General features: G+C 38.7%; 1 protein-coding gene across 1 annotated transcript; it reads right to left on the bottom strand.

The window, feature by feature from the left end:
- Nucleotides 1-12390: 12390 nt before the first annotated feature.
- LOC131675280 (uncharacterized) lies at nt 12391-22979 on the bottom strand. The gene is made up of 4 exons (XM_058954207.1): nt 22947-22979; nt 22627-22852; nt 22055-22470; nt 12391-12636 (listed from the first exon to the last, which is right to left on the bottom strand). The coding sequence occupies exons 1-4, from the start codon at nt 22977-22979 to the stop codon at nt 12391-12393; spliced, it is 921 nt and encodes a 306-aa protein (XP_058810190.1).
- Between the last annotated feature and the right edge of the window lie 1949 nt (nt 22980-24928).

Genomic DNA, 24928 nt, shown 5'->3' with positions numbered 1-24928 from the left:
AACGAAAACCTTTGTTCTCTTTGGAATAGCCTTACATCTCAACAAGATCAGCTTGCCATGTCTCATCTATTCCACGTATATCGACTATTCGACGTGGATAGTTTTGACGTGCTGGTTTGGGTAACTTATCAATTACTCTTAGATGTTTGATTTTCAATATATTTGTTATTATTGATTCAGAAAGTCAAACGATATATTTTCTAAGACTTTGTTCTAATTATTTTCTTCTAAATGTATAATCGCTTCTCAATACACTTGTAATCTTGACCTTATTATATTTAGAGTAAACATAGTAATGTGAACTTCACTAGTTTTTCGGAACGTTCATGAGTTTACAGCATCGTTACTCTTCTGAGGATGGGCTATATTGTAAATTCTTTTGTTATCCACATCGTATTTTTGTCCGTCTTTAGTGATTTTATACCCTACACCAGAGGACCTTTAAATACCCTCCTTTTTATTCAATTTACGTCCAAATACATCAACACTCATTTTATTACTGAGAAATATATAGGATTCTCTTAATATATATAGCTAACTTCACGTAATTCTTCAATGATTGACTGAATTTCATTAACATGACTAGGATTATCAGCGGTTTGTTCAGCGATAAGCAATCTTAATCTATGAACGAGCTTGTTTGGATCATTCCAATATACATAACCAAATAATGTTCCTTTTTTTGCTATTTTATAGTTAGGCAAAAGAACTCTTCCATCAGTAGTCCATTTTCGCTTCTTAGTATTGACTATAAAAAGATTGCTTATATATTTTTAGCTCCATTAAGACTTTATCTTCTAAAAGAGGTATAGTCATTTGTAGTGAAAGAAAGGCTGGCTTAGTGAATAAAATCATCAATAACTTACTATTCGAAGCTCATTTATTTGGTTATTAGTATTGCGGACCGTGAACTCAATTAAAAAAAAAACGATTTGCTCGTGGTAATCCTGGAAAAAATCCGCTAGACGCAGTTTGAAAAGATCATGATTATTGCTTTTTTTCAGAATTGAGAGAACATTGACGCGAGAAACGAAGCCGACAAAATTCTAGATGAACAAACTTGAGATAGAATACGAGCGAAAAATAGTAGTTTTGGTCAGAAAGTTGCTGCTTTAGCTGTAGCCAACATAATGAAAGTTAAAAGTAAATTTTGTATGTGTGTTAAAATTATAAAACGAGAAAAAAAACGAGGCAAGGGATTAAAAAATCGTCAACAACGACGACGACGAAAGACATGTAAAAAGTAAAAATCTATCAATTGCATTGAGAACAATTATTAACGCTGACTCAAAAAGTGTTGTGCCTAGTAATAAATTACTCTTCGTCATTTTTTCGGCTATAAAAGACGCTAAAGAAGCTGTGAAGAAGGATGGAGATAAAAGAAAAATAAATATGGCACATATTCTACCGATTCCTAGTAAAGTACGTGAAGCTCTCCCTTTTTTAATTCTATTATTTGCCGATTTGAGCGCCACTGGAGCTATAGCTAGAGGCGGTTAAATGACCGCTTTTTAAATAAACAATTATAGTCTTTTTCAGTTGATTGTAATTAATACAGAATTTAAATAAACAATAAACACAAAATAATTATCATATAATAATTAAAAAACATTTATTTTTCGGGCTTTATGAGCGGTCATTTGACCGCTCTGGTAGGTTTAGTGTTAATGTCACTTCACTAAGAGAAGAATAACTACAATTTGCTTAGTAGATTTTATTCTAAGCTCATTCAGGAATTTTGATCAATTCCCTGATCATTAAATAAAGTATCGCTTGCTTATAACAATCATAAAAAAATCGAAAAGTGATCGAAAAACTATATTGCAAATATTATTATAAATTAAATAAATATTCAAACTTCAAAGCTACAATAACGTGTATTTCATTTTTATATATAACTTTTCATTAACTTGTAATAAGTAATTTACGTGAAATTTCAGTATTTGACTGAAATCAACAAAAGTCAATTTCTATGTACAAATGAAATTCCATTGTATTTTTCATTTATACAACTAACGTGCGGCTCTCATTATAAATAAAGTATAACTAGAAAATTTAATAGTGAAAGGCAAAAGATTTTTCTAATTACCTAAATTAAGTTAGACAAGTTAAGTAAAATATTTAATTACTTTTTCCGTTGGTGCTCTACGAAAAATTAAACATAAAGTTCAAAACAGTTTATTATTTACGTGTTATATGCCTACTTCAGATTAAAAACATGACAATTGTCAGTGTATTTAACCGTTAATTCTAACGTTTACTTGAGAAAATAATTATTCAAATTATTTTATACGAAAAATTGAAATGTAAATATTATTATCAATATTTTGTAGTAATTTCTAGCTATTTTCAGCTTCGAAATTATCAAGAAAAATATATATATAGATTATGATAATTAGATTGCTGAATCAAATCTTCAAATTCAGATAAATATCTGGTTGTTTTTAATGTATATCGAAAGAAATTGAAATACCTATATTCTAAGTATATCTACTTATAATCATTTATTTTTAAATAAATTATTTTACATCACTTCTAATATGTTACGAAAAAGAGAAATCAATATACAACTGTATCGTCAACCATTGAACCCTATTACCATACACCGTTCAAAGTTACGTTTGAATTGAGAAATTGATTTCATAAAATAAAAGAAAGCATGTCAGAGATTATACTACGTCATTTTTCTGACGGTATAAACTACAGGATGAAGCACTCTTGTATCAAGCTTAAAAGACGCCTTACAAATGGAAAAAAAGCCAAGTATTTTACACAACATGAACATTTATGAATATTGTATGAGTAATTGTATCACCTTTTGTTGTCACAAATTGCTAAAATTTTGTTTGAATTCCTACAAGTACTTTGAATAGGCTTTTCCAAGATGAAAATTAAAAAAAGATGCGTATATATATTTATTAATTACGCGCATGCGTGCACACACACACAGCGGGTCTGTTTTACGCATTGAGGACTTTATATTTCGAAACTAAAAAGAGCTATCTTACGGAGAAATTCTACCATTAAATATTCGTTTCAATATTTATGACAATATCTTATAAGTAAACTTCGATTTAATTTATTTCACTAACTACATATATGGTTATAAAAAAATAAATTGCTTCTATAGCAAAAGCCGTTAACAGTGCTAAGCCCACTTAAAAGAAATTGAATAAAGCTCATAGACACAATAAAACTATGGAAGCTATTGCTTTTAGTAAAGGATTTTATTTGAAACCTCATCGTAAAGGTTACGACCTTCATCTGAAACCGTATTCAAGTGGGAAAAATTTAAAAAAAAAGCTCGAAGTAACTTTGATGTATAATCATATTAAATATCAAGATTTTAATACGTATAATTGCGGCCATCTTTATCTCAAATTTCTTTTGAACAAACTACATAAGAGACGACTAGTATAAAAAATACTCATTCAAAGAATGACTATCATTTGGCATAAATCTGTCATGGAGAATACACTGACATCGAGTTTTTCGAGAATATTGTCCGTATTCAAAACACATTATTTTCCATCAATCGAACTAACAGCACACAAAAAATACGTTCTTGGTCTAGTTGAGCTATTAACATTTAATTCAATACCAAACATTGACGTTGGTTATAATAGATTTTACATTGAAGGTCGAGAAGCTATCACTTTACCGACTGGTGGCTACAAAATAGAAGATATTGAAGAAGTTTTCTCAAAGAAGCATCAGCACCCAAAAGTATATCGTTTAGCTTGAAACCAAATAATAATACTTTATGTATTGTAATTAAGTGCAGTTATAAAAATATTTTGACCCAGAGGATTCTATTAGATCAATTTTAGGCTTCACTATATGTACGCTTGTTGAAAACGAAACGCATATTTCTGACTTACCCGTGACTGTTCTTAAAGCCAACACTTTGCGTGTGGAGTATAATATTTTTACAGGCTTTTACATAAACGATCACAAAGTACATACTATATATGAATTTTTTCCAGGATATAAGTATTATAGAAGTATCCTATCGCGTCATTTACCTTAAAGTCGCTGTGAGGAGCATTGATTATTTCTAAATTTGTATAGTTGATCAAGACGGAAACCTAGTTAGCTTTCGAGGAGAAGTCATCACAGTACGAGTACATACGAGGTGTGTTCAAAAAGTAAGGTGACTTTGTATTTGAAGAAAAAATATTTATTTATTTATCAATATTTATGTTGTCCCCTTCAAAGTAATCTCCCTCAGATACAATACACTATTGCCAACGGTTTTTCCAATCCTCAAAGCACTTCTCATAAGCACTTTTCGGTCTTGGCTCATCTGGGCTCTTCCATTGGGACGATTGGACTTTGGTTTCGATATCATAACCATATACCCATGATTCGTCACCAGTTATGACCCTTTTGAGTAAATCTGGGTCGTCGTTGACGTCATTCAACAGTTCTTGAGCGATGCTAATGCGACGGTTCTTTTGGTCAAAATTTAGCAATTTGGGAACAAACTTCGCTGACACACGTCTCATGACCAAAACGTTAGAAAATATTTCATGGCACGAGCCAAGCGATATACCAACATCCTCAGCAACTTCTCTGATAGTGATTCGACGATTTTCCAGAACAATTTTCTTCGCTGCTTGAACGTTTTCATCAGTTGTTGACGTGCTTGGGCGTCCAGAGCGAGGCTCGTCATTGGCATCTTCCCGGCTATCTTGGAAGAGTTTGTACCATTTGTAAACATTTTTTTTACTCAGAACAGTTTCACCGTATGCCACCGTCAACATTTCAAATGTTTCGGAGCACTTTATTTTATTTTTTACACAAAATTTGATGCAAATCCTTTGATCCATATTTTTCGATAGCAAGTAATCGCCGAGCACGCAAAACACTTATAAAGAAACTTGGTACAAATGTTCGGGAAGAGTGTACCAACATAACACAATATCGATAATCGAAAGTACGTTGCCCGTGAAATTTGAAAAGTCACCTTACTTTTTGAACACACCTCGTATAAAAACCATGTAGTTACGGGTATCATTTACAAAATAAAAACCGATCGAGGCTATATTAAAAACCAAAAATGTCAATCAGCGACCAGCCAACAGCGAGCTATCAGACCGCTCAGAACTTCAAGCTCCTGGAAAGCCTGAGACTAGAAGTCATCGAAAATCGTGGAAGAAAATATTATGCATATTAGTGTGCTGTGTGCAACAACAAAATGGATGGAATTCTAAACATTTATTCAAGTGTCGTTTTCGATGAGTGTATAGTTCATTATGAAGTTCATGCGCATCAGCCTTATTTATTATCATATTTCAATAATAGCGATGAAATCCATATAGCAAATTAACATCAAGATTTATCTCTGCTTTCATCACGCAGTCGGATGACCAAGCCGGACGGTACTATACCAGAGGAGAACACTTTATTAATCAACAATGCCCTCTGTCATTTGTTCAAGGAAATACCATATGAAATAAATGCTATTGAAATTGATAAAGTAAAAAATGTCGGCTTAACGAGCCTTATGAAAAATTGGCTTTTACTTAATCGAAGTCAAAGCTCTATCGCTGGAAATGTCGGTTGGAATGGTGATAACAACGAAGTTTTTATATGTATTGCTCTAGGTTATTTTGATGCGGCTATCCCTTTCAGTATGTTACTGGGCTTTGCTGAAAATTATTGGAAAATTGTATGTTAGTCAATGTGAAGCATGAACTTATTCTCACAAGATCAAGAGATGATTTGAATGCTATTTTAAGCATTGCAATAAAGAATTCTATTGCTTCAGAAAAATCAATAATTACTTTAATTTAGGTTGAATGGTTGATTCCATATGTGATAGTTACCGACAAAGAAAAAATCAAATTACTTACTAGATTGGACGAGATCGTGTAATTACAATGAGTTATCGTACTTGGGAAATGCATGAGTATCTAAAATTAACTTGTACGTCAAAGCATGTTTGGAGTGTTAAAATTTCCAATCAATTGGAAAAACCTCGCTTTTTTATTTTAGCTTTTCAAACTAAAAGTTAAGCCAGCGTTAATTCTAGTAAGTTTTATAATTATAAGATTAGTAATGTAAAGCTATTTCTCAATTCACAATGCTATTCTTATGGAAATCACAATTTAAACATTAATCAAAATAAGTATGCTATTCTCTACGCTATGTATGCTAATTTTCAAAATGCCTACTACGGTAAAGAAAACGACCCGTTACTCAATAATAATGATTTCATTAATAAAGTACCGCTAATAGTTATAGACTGCTCCAAATAAAATGAAACATTAAAAAGCGCACCAGTCAATGTACGTCTAGAATTTGAAACTCGGACAGATTTTCCGGAAGATACTGCTGCCTACTACTTAATATTACACGATTGCATTGTACAATAAAATCTCATTGGTGGTAATGTTAAAAAATTAGATTAATATTAACAAGACATTATATAATCAATGTATACAATGCTTTTCAATAAAAAGAAAATGACATAGTGAAAAAAGTCCTTTTTTAATCAAATTATTCGCAATAAATATATTTCAAAACTTAAATATAAGTGTTGTCTACTATGATTTAATCTTATAAAAAATTTTTTTATTATAATTTTAAGAGAGACTGAGTTAACAGTCTCCAGCAGTAGCACCTCAAAGACATTGGCGGCAAGTCACACTGAATCAGAACGACAGAGAGAGAGAGAGAGAGAGAGACATTATTAGGAACGCACCTAGCCAGCACATATAGCTTAGTAAGCTAGAGACGTTACCCCTCTCCATAGCGAGCGCACCTCAAGCGCTATAGACGCGTCCCCCTCTTTGAGGGCCCACTACACCGAGCCAGCATATAACTAACCAAGCGCCCTACCAGCTTCATTATGATGAAGGAAAGAGAGAGAGAAACATTTTTTATGTTAAAGTCGATTTATTTATTAATTTATAAAATATTTTATTATACAAATTTTTTTAAAATATTTTTTCTACCACATGGCTTGGTAGGTCGTGTTGCTCTTCTAATAAAACATAAGTATATGCTAGTGTCACTTATTTTTTCTATTATCTTCACCCTTGGTATCACTTTCTTCATGCTGATGGTAACGGTGGCGATGGTAATCGTGCTGGTGGTGGTAGCGGTGGCAGTGATAGCGGTGTTTGCCCTTGGAAGGGCATTATCAATGCTGTTCATTGCTTATCTAATAGCAGCAGCATGATTTATCTAAAAATAATATTAATTTAATTAAATTATAAATTAAAAATTTATGTCTATATATTAATAATAAATAACATTATCTTAATAAATTTCTTTTTAGTGACAAATTTTCAAACGCTTCTAATGGTATAGCATTTGCATATCTTTTTTCGGCGGTTTCAACTGCTGTCTTTTTGGCCGCAGCCCTCACAGCCCTGACAATCTTTTCGTCCGCTACTCTCGCAGCCCTTTCGATCTTATCGGCCGCAACTCTAGCCTTTATAACCGCAGCTCTCTTGGCCGCAGCCCTTGTCTTCTCGGCAGCTCTTTCCTCCACTGCGCGCTGCCACGCTAGTCTTTCCGTGTTTTCTAAATCGCGCTGTAACTAAAACAGAAAATATATATATATGGATATATTTATGTGTGTGCGTGTGTGGGTGTGTGTGTGTGTGGGTGGATGTGTGTGTATGGATGTAACATACTTGGATGATTACTTGTAAAACATGTGTAACGATTGAGTCTATCTCGCGTTATCAAATAAATAGTTCGGACTCTTTCTATTATATTTGTAATCTCGTTTCCGAGAGTAGCAAGAAGTTGACACGCATATATTCTATAAGAAATGAAATCTCAAAATTCATCGAATAGTAAACCCAATATTTTCTGTTTCGATGAATCGTTTTGAAATACAATTGAGTATAGTTGCATCTATCGGGGACAAGCCCGACAGCGCTGGAACAAACACTAAATCCAATTTCTTAGCAATTAATAATTTAATAGAGAGGAGATATCTAAAGCTACTTTTTCTTATAAGAGAGATAGTCTTATGAGATTATATTTAGTTTTGAGCGCTTAGGTATCGTAAGGAAAGGAATCAGCAGGCTAACCACTGAATAATGAAATTGCTAAGTGTTTATTTTAAATCAATGCTCGTGCTGCTAAGCAAAGTAGGATAGTGAATCCTCTTGTCGCAGCAACGAGCGAATTTATACTTGCGAAATCGGCTCCTTTCTACGCTTGGTAGCCCCTACAACGCTATTTTTGAAATTGATATAAACTTTGTACATGTTTTGTCGCAAAATGGCTCGATCGAAATTCAAATTTGACGATTTAAAAAATTAAGTGTGAAATAACGAATTTTTTAACATAAATCCTTTCTCGAGGAAAAATCGCCTTTTAAAGTTATAAGTAATATAATTTTGATAATCAAATAACACAAAATTTGCAATAAATTTTAGGAAAATTTTTACCAAAAAAAATCGCTTGTGATTAGTAGAACATTATTCAAATTAAAAACGATTAATATAACTATCCAATTTTGAATAATAATTAAAAAACGAATTTTCAAATTTTTTTTTATCCATTTAAAAATCAGCAAATTAGTAACAATCATTATCATTAATTTTACAGATATATACAATCGAATCGCTATCTAACAACGCAATTTTAATTGTTTAAATAAATTATAAATTATTTAATTATTGATAACTCAGTGAAAAATTAGTTACCAAAGTGTCAAATTCTTGCTTCTCTATTTCAATACGTTTCGAAAGCAATTGCATATTCTAATTAACAATATAATTAATTGTTGCAAAATAACTAACACTATTAACTTGTAAATTCAATTAAACTAATAAATACATATCTAATGACTACAATGACATGAAATTCAAGATCAGCGCATCAAAATTGACTAAAAAATGCTTTTGTTCATTTGAAAAACTTTGCAAATTGTCGATTTTGCATTGTAAACAATAAATTTCCCACGCTCGTGACGTTACGCTCCTTATATGGTCTTGTTTTCGCCGAATTGTCCTAACACATTTACATATATGTGAGAAGAGCGCCTTCACTCAATTACTGCTTTTCTTTGGTTTTCTCGTGCACGACGGGTTACTATTTGGCAGTAGGAAAAGGGACAAATCAGACCGGACCGTAACATATGATAAATATATCGCTTATATAACGGATCCACCATAATTATATTTAGCTGAAAAGACAAAAATTAAATTATTAAAAATAAATATATTTTACATTGTAACAGGCTGCCGTTTAACCTATAATAACCCTTGAACGTACCTATATGATGGCCAAACGACGCCTAGTTATCTATGTGCTCGAAGCACATCAACCTACCTTGTCCGGGAGTGCGCCTGCGCAGCGTCTCCTCGCCAATCCGAGTTGGGTTCCCCAACTCGCCACTTGGCGGCGCTGTCGCTCCTGCTTAGTAGCGCTCCTGCGGCTGCTGCTCGAAACTATGTTGACGATTCTCGTCTACCGATATCCGCGTGAACCGTGCTACGCTACCGGCTTATTTGAATCGAACGTCAACAAACGCGAACTCCGGACAAAGGAATGACAAAGCAATGACTCGATTTAGAAATAACGATTGATCGCTTTATTCAAATTAACCAAGTACACGGGGGATTTGCCGAGAGTCTTGCGCACGCAATCGCGAATGACAATACACGCTAGATGGGAGAGAGAGAGAAAACCGCGATCGCCGCGAACTAACCGCTCGCGCGCAACAAACAATTTCTTCGCGCACGCTGCGCGGAATCGCACGCTGACAACAATAAAAAGGGAAGGTGTACCTACCGCGAGAACGATGAGGATACGGTGGCCAACCGTATCCGATGCACGCGTCGCTAATTTGCTGCTCCGCCACTCGCTGCACTCCGCTGTTATTGCTGTTGTTGTTGTTGCTGCTACGGTTGTTGCTGTTGCTGCTGCTGCTGTTGCTGCTGTTGCTGCTGTTGCTGCTGCTCTCGCCGCACTCAGCACACCGCACTCAAGTTCTCGACGCTAACCTCGCACCACCAAAAGAAACGCGATGACGGCACTAAGGAACAGGTTAGCTCGATGCAGACGGACTGAGTGACACAGTCATACTGCCTGTTGAACTCTTCCCTCCCGGTCATTGCCCCTACGCGCCCTATCTCTCTCGCGAACCGATCGCGGCTTTTCTCGTTCAGCCGCTTATTAACCTCGCGCGAGTCGAACGATTTTTGGTAATCGTTGCAACATATTTATATTATATATATTTAAACAATCATTTAAATTTCTTATCACCGTCAATATCGAGAGTAATAAATGGTAAAATACATCTGTTGGTATACTTGCTAACAGGACTGGAGGAGTCTATAAAAAATATAAAAATTAATTTTTACAAAGCTTTCATTAGTAATAATGTGCATTTACATTAACCATGAATATAATCATAGCGTTGATGGTAGCCATTATTTGCAAATTATTCATTTTTATTTTCTTCTTTAAAAAAAAAAATTTGTAGAAATTTGATTCAACCTTCACAAAAAAATCACAAAAACATAGAAAAAATACATAATAAAAAATCCTTTTTTACTAAGTAGAAACTTAAAAGAACGTGATTTACTCTCGTTGAGAAGTGGTGAACGATTGACTATGGAAAAGATTTTCTGAAAAATCAGAATATTTTCTACTCTTCAAAAGAAACTCTAGTCAAATTACAAAAAATCTTTAAAGGAAGAGGAACATCGATTTCACTTCAGACGCTCAGCATGTGGGGGATTGTCCACGCAATTCATATTCAACATATATTGCTTATATACTGCTATCGTATTCTATGATCGTATTCTATGACCTTGAAAAATAATTTTATCAATAAATAAATGAAATAGCAACAAATGTGAAGTCAGAAATTTTTTTTAATTCAGATAAAGCAATAACTACGTATTATAAATTTAATTCAGATATTAAGTTGGAAATGATTACTTGTTTCATAGAGAATATGTACTATCTAACACGCTGATTAATACTAGCAGTATTTACAAACAAAGTGATATCCCTACTTTCATCAAATCAAACATAGTTCTACAAATATTTCTGTACTTCTGATCACAAGCTTATCAGTCGGTAGCGAACAGTTACAGTATGAGTAACTATTTGTGTAGTGTCTATGTATTGTGACCATGGCAAAATCGAGGAATTTGACTGTGCGTGAACGTAATAGCAGTATTGCACTATACGAACTCAATATGAGTCACCATGCAATTTCAAAAAAGTTGAACATAGACAGGCGTACAGTGGCATATAACATCAAAAAATTCCATGAAACAGGTACTGTACAAAATCGACGCTCACAGCGAAGAAGGAAAACTACTGTTAAAGAAAATAACTATATTTGCCAAAAAAGTGTACGTAATCGAAAGTTAACAGCACCTCAAATAACTGCTCATGTTAACGAACATTTAGAGAAATCCGTGAGTGTAAGCACCGTACAAAGACGTTTAAGAGAAAAAGGACTGTTTGGTCGAGTTGCCGTTAAAAAACCTTTACTGCGATGTGTGAATAAAAGGAAACGTCTACAGTGGGCAAGAGCACACAGAAACTGGACGATCGCCGATTGGAAAAAAGTTCTTTGGTCCGATGAATCGAAGTTTGAAATTTTTGGGAATAAAAGGAGAGTCTACGTAAGAAGGAGAGCTCATGAGAAATACAATAACGATTGTTTAATTCCAAGTGTTAAGCATGGTGGCGGCTCGGTCATGGTATGGGGATGTTTTGCTGGTTCAAAAGTAGGCGATATCGTTAAAATTGATGGAATTTTGAACAAAGAAGGTTACAAAAAAATTCTCCAATACCATGCAGTAAAATCAGGTTTGCGATTAGTTGGACAACCTTTTGAATTCCAACACGATAACGACCCTAAGCATACATCAACGATATGCAAAAATTATTTATCTAATTTAGAAAAACAAAAGAAGCTAAAAGTTATGCAGTGGCCACCTCAGTCGCCTGATTTGAACCCTATTGAATTACTATGGGAAGAACTCGATCGAGCCGTGAGAAAAAATAGCCCAAGTTCTGCCACTAATTTATGGGAAGTATTGAAAAGCGAGTGGGTAAACATCAAACAGGAGACTTTAGATAAGCTGGTTGCCAGAATGCAAGGAATCTGTAAAGCAGTGATTAAGCACAAAGGAGGACATTTTGATGAAAAAAAAGTTTAATTTATTCTGATTAATTTTAAGTTAGTATAAGAACAAAACTGAAGATTTAGCTTAATAACGACGACTAAATTTTACACGGGTTAATTACAAGGGCAAACGCGTGGTCCATGTACCGTAAAAGGAAATAAACTCAACCATCGGGTCGACGATGCGTCAAGATACCCTGCACGCGTATTCACCCTTAAAGTCAGCTAAGTTACTAATGAGAATACCATACCTTAAGACTCGACGACTAACGGTTACCCTCCAGGTACTTGAGCCTGAGGGCCCTAAGCTCCTCGGCTACCGGTGTAAGGGCGCCAGCACCATTGAGCCAATAACCACCCGCAGAAGTTACTAACGCCGGGGGCGCCACCAACGTATCCATCGGGGCAGCCTCCGACGTATCCATCGGGGCAGCCTCCGATGTATCCATCGGAGCGACCCCCGTCGAGAGCGAACTGGATTCGTCTCGCGACCGCGACTCCGCGCCGTTCGTCTGTTGACGAGCGCTTTTACTTGCCAGCCTCTTTCGATAAGCCTTACCCGATCGATGGCGCGGTTTTCGGGTAACCTCCGGAGTGGTGACCAGGGGAACCATCTGCCCCGCTGCCACTGGTCCCTGACTTTGAGGAGCCTGCTGTGGTGCCGGTCTGTCTTGTGGGACAGACGGGACGCTGGGCAGCGGCTCACTCAAGACCAAAGCTGGGGCATCTCTGGGGCTAGAATTAACCCTCGCTTATTCCAGCGAGTATGCCAAGCGACATCGTAGGCAATCGCTGACAGTTGTGTCCAACCGTCCAACCGTCAATTGCGGCAGTCGTCGAGTCTGAGCGGCGGCTTTGTGCAGTCGGCCCTGCGGTGAAAGCCCTTCCAGCAATTGAAGCACCTGAACGACGGGAGATCTAGCTGATCATCCCATGGCACAGACGCCAATCCCCGGAGAAAAGCCCCCCTCACGAGCCCGAACTGCACTTGAAGCGCCAGCCCTTACTGGCACACTCGCCGGGGCCGACCCAACTGGAGGGTTTTCCCCGCGCCTTACAAACCGAGTTACTTCAGATGATGTCGAGGCATACCCAGTTGTCGGCACGGGGAGAACGAGCAACGAGGCCAGAGGAGACGATGGACGTAGCAGCGGCTCTTCTACCTCCATAGGTCCGTCGACGCACTCACGGGGCCCAGGCCTTCGAGTCAATGATTGACTCGCCGCTTGAACCATAGTAGCCACGGAACGCTGGTCGGATTCCACCGATACAGCGTGCACAATCACACGAACCGATAGCGGCGGCTCCGGGTCCCTAGAGTGCAACGGCGACTCTATGTTGCAGGAAGACAGTCAAGCCGCGCCCTCTGTCGTCTCCGTCCTACGTTAACGCGTTTTTCATGTTCTCGTCTTCACTCATCAGCCGAGTAGCCAGCCGACGCGTAACCCCCCGGTCGACGAGTCCTTACAAATTGATAGGCCGGATCGAGCCCCTGGAGTCGAAGAGGCTTCCACGGCAAAAGTTCATGCACGTGCCTCTACGAGGGTGGTCCGATAAGTACTTAGCCTCACCGGCCGATGGCGCCACTCTCGCAAAAGAAATATTCTATCACGTAGTACAACCTTCTCGATGGTTACTGTCAAGATTTCAGCCGGATCGGAGTTGTAGTTTATTTTTGAGAGCGTGTGAAAGCAAGTGTGTCCGTTGATTCTTGAAAAATGGAAAAAGAGCAGTATCGGTCGGTGATTCGATTCTTGTTTTAGAAAGGGAAATCGCGCAACGAAATCAAAAATCGCTTGGATGCTGTGTACGGTGACTCTTCTCCTTCGTTGGCGACCGTCAAAAATTGATTTAACGAGTTTCAACGTGGTCGCACGTCGATTTTTGAAGAGCCACGTCCAGGTGCTCCGAAAACGGATACCACGGAGGATAACGTGACAAAAATTCACGATCTCGTATTGGCAGATCGACGATTGAAGGTGCGCGAGATAGCTAAGATCGTAGGCATCTCAAATGACCGCGTGGGTCATGTCCTGCGTGAAATTTTTGGCATGAGAAAGCTGTCGGCGCGATGGGTGCCGCGTTTGCTCACTCCGGACAACAAGCGCAACCGTGAGACAACTTCAGAGCAATGTCTGACGCTGTTTAAGCGCAATCCGATTGAGTTTCTGCGTCCTTTCGTGACAGTCGACGAAACATGGATCCACTGGCATACACCAGAGACCTAGGAACAGCCGAAACAGTGGACTTTACCCGGCGAAAGTGCGCCGAAGAAGGCGAAGACTGCCCCATCGGCCGGAAAGGTGATGGCCACCGTTTTCTGGGATTCACAAAGTGTGATCTACATCGACTACCTGGAGAGGGGCAAAACGGTCACTGGGCTGTACTATGCCGAATTATTGGGCCGATTCGACGTCGAATTGTAGAAAAAACGGCCCCATTTGACGAAGAAAAAAGTGCTCTTCCACCATGACAACGCACCGGCTCACACCTCCGCCGTCGCCATGGCCAAATTGGTCGAAATAGGCTACGAACTGCTGCCCCATCCACCGTATTCTCCAGATTTAGCCTCGTGCGACTTCTTTTTGTTTCCAAACTTGAAAAAGTCACTCGCCGGGCAGAAATTTGAGTCGAATGAGAAGGTAATCGCTGCCATGGAAGCCTACTTTTCAAACCTCGAGGAAACGTATTTTTTAGACGGGTTAAAGAAGTTGGAGCATCGCTGAGCCAAGTGTATCGAACTAAAAGGAGACTATGTTGAAAAATAAAACGCCACTTTTCCAAAATTTTCGTTTTTCTTTTGTAGGCTAAGTACTTATCGGACCACCCTCGTAAGGCGCCACTCAAGGCACTTTAGCCCCTTTCCTGTATATTATCTCACAATCATGCTGTTGAAATTCAAATACCCATCTTTCTAACCGACCTGTAAGTTCTCTTTTATTCGGAATTTTCGTAAGCGCGTTATGATCAGTAACTACAATTAAGTGTGATCTTTCTATGTACGGTCTAAACTTCTTTACAGCGAATAGAACGGCTAGAAACTCGATCTTACTAACTGTGTAATTACGCTCATGAGTGTTAAGCATTCGACTGGCGTAGCATATTGAATGCTCGCCGTCTTCGAATATTTGTACTAAGCACGTGCCAACCACAAAAGATGATACGTCGCAATATAAGTAGAAAGGGAGCGTGAAGTCCGGGCGCGCAAGAACAGGCGCCTCAGTCAATGCGCGCTTCGACCTTTCAAATGCTACTTGCTGTACTTCACCCCATTCCCACGGTTGATCTTTACGAATTAATTTTGTCAGAGGGACTTTGATATCACTTTCGTGTTCAATAAACCTAGAATACCAATCTACCATCCCCAGAAAGCGGCGCAACTAAGCACGTTGCTTGGAGCCGGATAATCTACAATCGGTTGCACTTTATTGTCATCCGGTCGCAAACCTTCACTGTCCAGGCGATAGCCCAAGTACGTTATTTCAGTACAGAAGAAGTCCGATTTCTCGAAGTTAATCTCTAAATCTACACTTGCTAACCTATTTAAGACTTTTTCTAACCAAACAACATGACTATCGAAATCAGTACTAACTACCAATAAATCGTCAACATACCAGAAAACATGCGGTTCGTATCCAGGTCAAAAAAGTGCGTCCATGACTCTCATGAACGTTGCCGGCGCGTTCACCAAACGAACGGCATTCTTTTAATCTCCCAGAGACCTAATCCCGGTACTGCAAAAGCTGTGTACTACTTGCTCGATTCCGAGAGTGAAATTTGCCAGAACGATGACTTTAAATCGATTTTTGAAAGATGAACCGCGCCACGCAATCTACCCAAGATTGAGTCCATGCTCGGCATTGGATACGCATCAATCTTCGTCACTTTATTAACCGGCCTAAAATCTAGACAGAACCTATAACCTCCGTCTTGTTTCCGTACAACTACCGGCGCACTACTCCACTGACTGAAAAGAAAAGAGCCTTCAAGAAAAACCCATTCTCGACCACGGCTACTAGGGATTGATATGACTCTTCCGTCGTTAGCAAAGGTACATCTGAGCCATGCTCACAATGGAACCACCCCAACCCTCCGCCTCCGATTTTTCTGCAATTGAGATACGTTGTAGTTCACAAAAATATAAAAGACCCGTATTTTTTTTATCGGCGGAAAAAGCTATATAAGGGATGAAACCCACCACCAAAAAACTACCCCAAAAGCAGTTCTATAGCAATATCTTCAGTTGTAATGAATATTTTTTTATGAAACAAAAAAACACAAGATACTCATAAAAAAAGTAACAGACACAAATCAATTTGGTCCCCGTGGGTTGCGACCCCTACGTTGTATAGAAGAAAAACTGTATTTTTAAGTATATTTTTACCTTAAAAAATCAAAAAATTATGATATTCTAGTAGAAAATGATAAAACAAAATTGATATGTTTCGGGGTTTTCCTATTATCTATTATTTCGAGGGTGAACTACCCCTTAATGTTATTAATACAATATAAGTAGTTGTTAATCGCAGATTATGCTGGTTATTTCATATTCTATGACGCTCAAAAAAGCCAAACACATGTATACTTTTGTTCTGCCGAATAAACTATTTAGAGGGTAAAAGCTACCCCGAAAGTTATCCCTCAACACCATTTTATAGCGAAATTTTCGTATTTTATGCACAGTTTTCGATGAAACAAACTCTAAAAAATTTCAGCTAAATATATGGATTTCGTCTACAGGGGTTGCAACCCCCTAAGTCGCCTGAAAGAAAAGCTATGGTTTCAAATATTTTCTTGCAAAATTTTTTCGGAAAAAATGAAGTTTATGAAATTCCGTTTAAAATCAAACACAAAAGTATATAGTATCCGTCACCAGGGGCTGCTATCCCTTCATTGGAGAGTGAACAGAGCATTCATTTGTTGCCCTGATCCCCTACCATCCCGAACCGAATTTCCTTAACGCCACGCTATAACCCGTAACTCCTACACCTCAATTTCATCAACCCTCGAGCTGGTTACCCTACCACGCTCTAACCCCGAACTCCTACACCCGAATTTCATTAATCCTCGAGCTGGTCACCCTGCCTTGATGTAACCCCGAACTCCTGCATTCCAATTTTCTGAAATCCGGAACTCAGCTCCCTGTCATTCATAATCCCGATTTCGAAATATTTATAGTATCTTCAAATAAAAGGACATATGCACATTTTTTATAGAAGATAACATTTAATTAATTACGTATATTTATGTATAGGTAGGAAATAGCAAATGCAAGTACGAAATCATGCAAATTTTTGAAGTTCAAAATAGCTACGCGGAATTTCATCTTTAAATCATTATGTTCAACAAATATTACTACTATCCCTGAGGAAATTCGATTATTATGTTATTATGAAAAAATTCATTAAATAAACTGATTTTACCATACTAATAGGTATATGTACGTCTTTCGCTAGGCAGTTTTAGCCAATATAAAAATACTGACATGAGATAATGTTACTTTTATTTTCCACCTTAAACACGCTCGAGTATGTGCATGACAAAACAAAATCAAACTGTGGCATGACGTGGAAACCACAATCAACGATTGCGGTTCATGTAGCTCAAATAGCAAGATTGGAACTGTAACTGTCTTTTTCCTTGATAGAAACCACAATCAACGAATGCGGTTCATGTGGTTCAAATAGCAAGATTGGAACTACAACTGTTTTTTTCCTTGATAGAAATCGCAATCGTTGACGTATGTGATAAGCCAAGATCTAACAGTGGAGGAACCTCGGGCACCTTGATTTGATATCGGTTTGTGTGGTGGCAACTTCAAATCATGTTTTGTTCACTTACAGTATATATAAGGATATTCGATCATCATACTTCAGTAAATTAGTAATAGAACTTTGCTTTACATCTACGTTTTTGAATATCAAAATTGTGTTAGAATGGCAATTGAAATTCACAACGTCATTCGAAAATTACTGAAAACATTCCGCATAAGTGTGGTTGTAGAAAGCATACCTATGTTTAACGATGTAGAGAAGCAGCTACACGATTATGTCGAAGATATATTGAGAAAAAGCATTGGAACGAATTCAGGTATTGAATGTGAGACAAGTGAGAACTTATGTTTCATGGATGATGATTTTGATATTAATCCAGAAGTAATTGACGATCAATTTGAAGATATACATGGTGTAGACTATGCCGAGGTACCTACTTGTACGGTAACAAATACGTTACTCGACAATGAATATAAAAGAAAAGCTGTTGAATACTGGGAAACTGGTAAGAAAAAGATACTGTCTTTAAATTCCGTCCAGAGTAAATATAAACAAGCTACGTCAGAACGTTAGTTGAGAATATGGAAACAGCAAATTTTGACAAGCGGAACCAAAAGAGAGAATCTGTTTAAAGTTTCAGAATATACTTTACAATAACTCAAAGATGCTTTAGATCTGAAGTTAACAGTGCATGATTTAGATCTTAAAAGATGGGCTTTACAAAAAAAGTATGAGTTAGATATGCTTTGGTGTAAAGCTTCACCCAATTGGATATTACTATTCAAAAAAAAGCATAAAATTGAATCGCGTAAAGTAACTAAATATGTGATTTAGGTATATGTTGAAAATGAGGCTAGTTTAAAGTAAGATTGTCAAAATTTTATCAACCTCATTAAAACAGAATTATCAACCAAAAGTGCAAATAACATATATAATTCCGATCAAAGTGGATTCAATTTAAAAATGCATATTGGCAGAACATTGAGCGAAAAAGGTAAGAAGACAGTCGAATCAGTAGTACAGTCAATATCATCGACTACGTATAGTTATACGATTCAACCGACAATATCTGTAGAAGGTACATTGCTATCACCCCTTTTTATGGTATCAAAAGAAACAAACGGAGAGTTTGGACCTATTGTTTCAAAAAAACTATTCAATGCACCTAATATATTTTTGCGAGCAAGTGCATCAGGAAAGCTGTTGAGTGAATTACTTCAAACATGGTTGCAACATGTATTTTTTCCTAACTGTGGGAAAACAGCAGTTTTATTACTAGAGTCATGGAGTGGACAGTGTGAACGAACTATAAGAGAAATGACACCAGCCGATATAAATTTTCGATTGATGACAATTCCTAAGGGTACGACAGGCAAAATTCAACCACTGGCTGTTTTCGGTTTTCGATTTTGGAAAAACTTTGTAAGAACAATATCTGATGCCATTATTTTATTCGGATCAGACATCAGTTTACATGAGAGGAATAATATTATAAAATTACAGTATATCACATATAATCAATTATCTTCACCTAGATATAAAAGCGTATTTAAATATGCTTGGTACAAAAGTGGGTACTTGGATAAAAAACCTGAGTCGTTCGACAATTCTGTTGAATATTGCTTCGAAATTTCAGAACAGTCTATCTGCAAGCTTTGTAAGAAAATAGCAATTATAAAATGTGCATGGCGCAAGAAACTAATATGTCTACAGCATTTATTTATAGAATATCATTATTGTTAACAATATATACAGTAATAATGAATGCGAATCTTCTTTTTATATTCAGAAAATGTAATCTTAATATCAGATGTAATGACGAATTAATATAACGTAAATATAACATAAAAATAAAATAAATTTAACGTTATCTTCTACAATTATTTCGCTTATGTCCTTTTCTTCAGAGATATTACTAATATGTCGAAATTGGGATTATGAATAACAGAGAACAGGGTTTCGGATAAGAAAATTAGAATGCAGGAGTTCGGGGTTACATCAAGGCAGGGTAACCAGCTCGAGGATTAATGAAATTCGGGTGTAGGAGTTCGGGGTTAGAGCGTGGTAGGGTAACCAGCTCGAGGGTTGATGAAATTCGGGTATAGGAGTTTGGGGTTCGAGCGTGGCAGGGTAACCAGCTCGAGGGTTGATGAAATTCGGGTGTAGGAGTTACGGGTTACAGCGTGGCAGGGTAACCAGCTCGAGGATTGATGAAATTGGGGTCAAGAGTTTGGGGTTACAGCGTGGCAGGGTAACCAACTCGAGGGTTAAGGAAATTGGGGTTAAGAGTTGGGGGTTACAGCGTGACAGGATAACCAGCTCGAGGGTTAAGGAAATTGGGGTTAAGAGTTTGAGGTTACAGCTTGGCAGGGTATACAGCTCGAATGTTAATGAAATTCGGGTGTAGGAGTTAGGAATTAGAGCGTGGCAGGGTAACCAGCTTGAGGGTTAAGGAAATTGGGGTTAAGAGTTTGGGGTTACAGCGTGGCAGGGTAACCAGCTCGAGGGTTAAGGAAATTGGGGTGTAGGAGTTACGGGTTATGGCGTGGCAGGGTAACTAGCACAAGGTTTAAGGAAATTCGGTTTGGGATGGTAGGGGATCAGGGCAACAAATGAATGCTCTGTTCACTCTCCAATGAAGGGATAGCAGCCCCTGGTGACGGATACTGTATACTTTTGTGTTAGATTTTAAACGGAATTTCATAAACTTCATTTTTTCTGAAAAAATTTTGCAAGAAAATATTTGAAACCATAGCTTTTCTTTCAGGCGACTTAGGGGGTTGCAACCCCTGTAGACGAAATCCATATATTTAGCTGAAATTTTTTAGAGTTTCTTTCGTCGAGAACTGTGTATAAAATACGAAAATTTCGCTATAAAATGGTGTTGTGGGATAACTTTCGGGGGTAGCTTTTACCCTCTAAATAGTTTATTCAGCAGAACAAAAGTATACATGTGTTTGGATTTTTTGAGCGTCATAGAACATGAATTAACCAGCATAATCTGCGATTAACAACTGCTTATATTGTATTAATAACATTAAGGGGTATTTCACTCTCGAAATAATAGATAATAGGAAAACCCCGAAACACGTCAATTTTGTTTTATCATTTTCTACTAGAATATCATTTTTAAAATTTTTTTAACATAATTTTTTGATTTTGTAAGGTAAAATTACACTTAAAAATACAGTTTTTCCTCTATATAACATAGAGGTTGCAACCCCCGGGGACCAAATTGATGTGTGTCTGTTACTTTTTTTGTGAGTATCTTGTGTTTTTTTGTTTCATAAAAAAATATTCATTACAACTGAAGATATTGCTATAGAACTGCTTTTGGGGTAGTTTTTTGGTGGTGGGTTTCATCTCTTAGATAGCTTTTCCCACCGATAAAAAAAAATACGGGTCTTTTATTTTTTTATGAACTACAACATATCTCAATTGCAGAAAAATCGGAGGCGGAGGGTTGGGCGGTTCCCTTGTCAGTCTCTCCCCTCACCGAAACGGACGGTGCGTCTGTACAGACAACAGGACGTTTACTCAAAACTGTAGTGTTAGCGGGTTCGTTAAATACTTGTGTATTTTGTATATGCGAATTTATTGAGCTCGCTAGTCGTTAGATGTGGAAGCGTCCACATTCATCTGAACTTTGTTCTTTCTGAGAGCATTACACGCATCGTACTTAAGCAATGTTCCGCTTGTCGCCTCGTCCCGTTGTTTATGACCAACCTTAGCACTAACACAGTAAACCAAGTGTTTTTCGCCTTACGAATTACTTAATTTTTGGTTCTCTGGCTTTATAGGCCCGTTTAACAGCGAGGAAATAAACTCTCCACTAACTACGAGATCTGATCTCTCCAGCTTCACGTCAGCTACATCGTAAGTGACTGCACTACCCGGCCTACAAATGACATGTTTTCTTTCCTTTGCACCTGACTTCTCATCTAAAACACTACTAACAGCGGGATCGAAATTCCTTATTTCCGGTGCGTCAACCCAATTACTTTTCCTTTTTAGTCGCTTCTCTATCCATACCGCCCGTTCAATTTACCTTAAGCAGGAGTCGCTAAACGGGCGACGGCTGCGCATCCGAGTTTCCCTGTCTTACTTGATTACAAACTGGACAGTTTCGGAAGACAAACCCCACGGTATCGCATACCTGACATATTGGCTTAGCCTCCGTCGGCTTCAGTGGACAACTATTTGCATAGTGCCCAGGTTGTCTGCACTTATAACAAGCGATCGGCCGCGTATTCTGCGCGGTCGGGCACTGAGACCTCTGATGGCCAACCACACCGCACGAGAAACACGCGCCAGCGAAAGGACGTTGTTCTTTCGCGTTGTCTACTTGATCGCCGTTCGCTCGCCCCCGATGCTGCGGAATTAAGCTCGGCGCAGAAAACACCTGGGCAAGCGGCGGCTGTGCTACAACATTCAGCTGCGCTGCCTGCTGTGAAGAGCGATTCGTCGCCTGCGGCTTGGTGCCTTGAGCAGCAGCCGCGGCAACTTCGCCCTTTGGCCCATTGTCCTTAACCTTCGCTTTCCTCTTGCTCGCGCGCGTATTTTTAGTTGGCTCTAACGTCAAAATCTCATCTATTTCGCTCGCTACCTGTTCTACCGTCGCGACTGCTTTCTTCCCGGCCGGCTTCTTAGGTTCGGTATAAGCAGACTCCGGCACGAGCGTAACGTCCGTACTCGGTGGACGCTGCCACCTTTTCCAACCCGCCATACGGTATTCTAGATCTAATCCTGTTTCCTTGAATTGACTCAAATTTTTGAACGTTTTTGTCTCTAAATAACGCTTGTACTGCTGGTGTAGCCCTTCCAATATGATAGCTACTTGTCTTTTGTCCGATACCGGAGGATCGAAGCGTCTCAAAATCGATTGAAAAGCTGCCACATAATCAGAGATACGCTCGCGTTCTCCTTGTGATCTCTGTCTTAGCTCTCTATACAGCTGTTATTAAGCCGATGACAAAAATTAGCCGAAAAATTCTTTTTGAATTCTGTTAGAGTTACCCACTGTTTATGATTAAGTTCGTACTACGAACGCGCTTTGCCACGAAAAGTAGTGCCAATAGCATTTAGCATCTCTTTATCCGAAATCCTATAGTAGCGCTGACAAATAAGTCCTCTAATCCTGACAAATAACTCATCACGCGCATGTCATCATCGCCAGAGAAACGAAGCGACCATGAAATCAACGCACTAACGCCATCGGCCGGCAAGCCATTTATGTACTTAACGCGTTTCGGGCTTTTCTTTTTCTTTTCAATTTTTACCGGCTTGTCGCCGTTATGCGACACGCTTTTCTTTCGATCCTCAACCTCAGACTCGGAGGACCTCGAGAGGTCAACAGTGCTGCCGTAGTCCGGTAAAATTTTCTTTTTTCCTTGACCAGCCTGCTCTTTGACGATCTCGTCGAAGCTCTAGACTGCAAGCCCGTGTCTATTCTATATGATTTTGAAGCGCGTGCGCGTTCACTACAAGGTGCGCGCATAGCGCTTTCCCATTCACGAATCCATGTCTCTGTTTCAGGTAAAGGAGGCGATTTATAAATAGTCTCCAGAAAACTATTCAGAAAGAGTTCCTGATCCACAGGTATTTCTCCGCACGGAGAATGCTTGAACGAGTCTAATGAGCAGGACCGGCAAACGCTGGCACATTGAGCGCCGCGCGGCCAGCCGACGGATCGGCTTGCAACGGCTGTTGAGCCTGTTGCACAGCCTGATTCGTTCCACCCTGCATTGCTTCTTTTTCTACCCTATAGACCGCATTGGTACCATCAGTGATACCTTGTTGCACTTCCCGTCGGTAAATCCATTGTGGTGTTACTGCACTAGCGGCAACGGTTGCTGGTAAAATTTCCTCCTCAGGAATAGGAGTGATAACCCTATCGCCCGGCGGCCGAATTAGCTCAGGCAGAATGGCAACGCTTTCTGTTGATCGCGTCGCCTGTCCTGGTGATCGCCACTCTGCCGCCCTTGGCGGCGCAATCCTAACCGGTTTGACCGTCGTACTCTCGCTTTCGTCGCTGCTAACTGCCGTATGCATCGGCTCATCGCGCGATAGATCAGGCACGCGGCCCGTCGTAAAATCGCTCGGCTGTAAGGGCGACCCAAGCTCTGGCCTCTCCAACGCGATCATGAAACGCAAGTACCTTTCCTTAAGTTCATCCATTTCGCCGTTCAACGCTAACCTACGGTAACGAATTATTTCAAGCAGGGCAGACGGCTCTATTGAATCGATGCGGCGCTTGAGTTCCTTAACGCGGGCATCGTGAAGCAACCTACGCATCGTATGCCGATCTTTGCATGCGAGCGGCATGTTGTAAAAAAAAATTTTTTTTTTAACGACGCAGTTTCAGTGGTGACGGACAGTCAAACAAACGCATGGAACGCGATAACCACGCTAGAATTTTAACAACACAACACACAAAAATAAAGAAACGAGAGAAAACCAAACAAAAACTAAACTAACCGTGTCTTTCCCGTGTCATATGCTGGCAAGTTATCGCCTAGCATAAGACTACAAAGGAATGCGTCGAGTGGTTGTAAGCGAACACCTCCACTAGCCGAATTCCACAACACGAACACGTCACGGCACGAACAACCCCGCCACGTCACGAGCCGATATCTGAAACTTATACTTACAAGGCGGCACGTTGTTTTCCAACACACGTCAGTTTTTGAGCATTTGACCTTTAATTGACCTTCTCAGGTCACAAATACAAACTTGAAATATCATTGTGGGTGTAATTGTTCCCGCACTACACGATTCTAGGGTTAAAAATAGGGGTTTTTATTAAAAAAAGCACTTTGACCTTCAGATGACTTTGAAAAACGTATTAAGGGTCAAAGTTGATGGTAGCATTTGATGGATCCCTCTGTCCCCTGCAACTTTTGTAGAGGTCATTTTTTGATAACGTTTGTTTTTACTAGGTTATGCGGATGGTCGTATTAAAATGAAACACCCTGTGTGTGTGAATATATATATATATATATATATAATTGGCAATGAAATAAATACATTT

This window comes from Phymastichus coffea, unplaced genomic scaffold (genome assembly GCF_024137745.1).
Source record: "Phymastichus coffea isolate CEN01 unplaced genomic scaffold, Cenicafe_Pcof_1.1 PCOF00018, whole genome shotgun sequence".
NCBI classification, from domain to species: domain Eukaryota; kingdom Metazoa; phylum Arthropoda; class Insecta; order Hymenoptera; family Eulophidae; genus Phymastichus; species Phymastichus coffea.
This window is presented reverse-complemented; position numbering and strand designations above follow the sequence as displayed.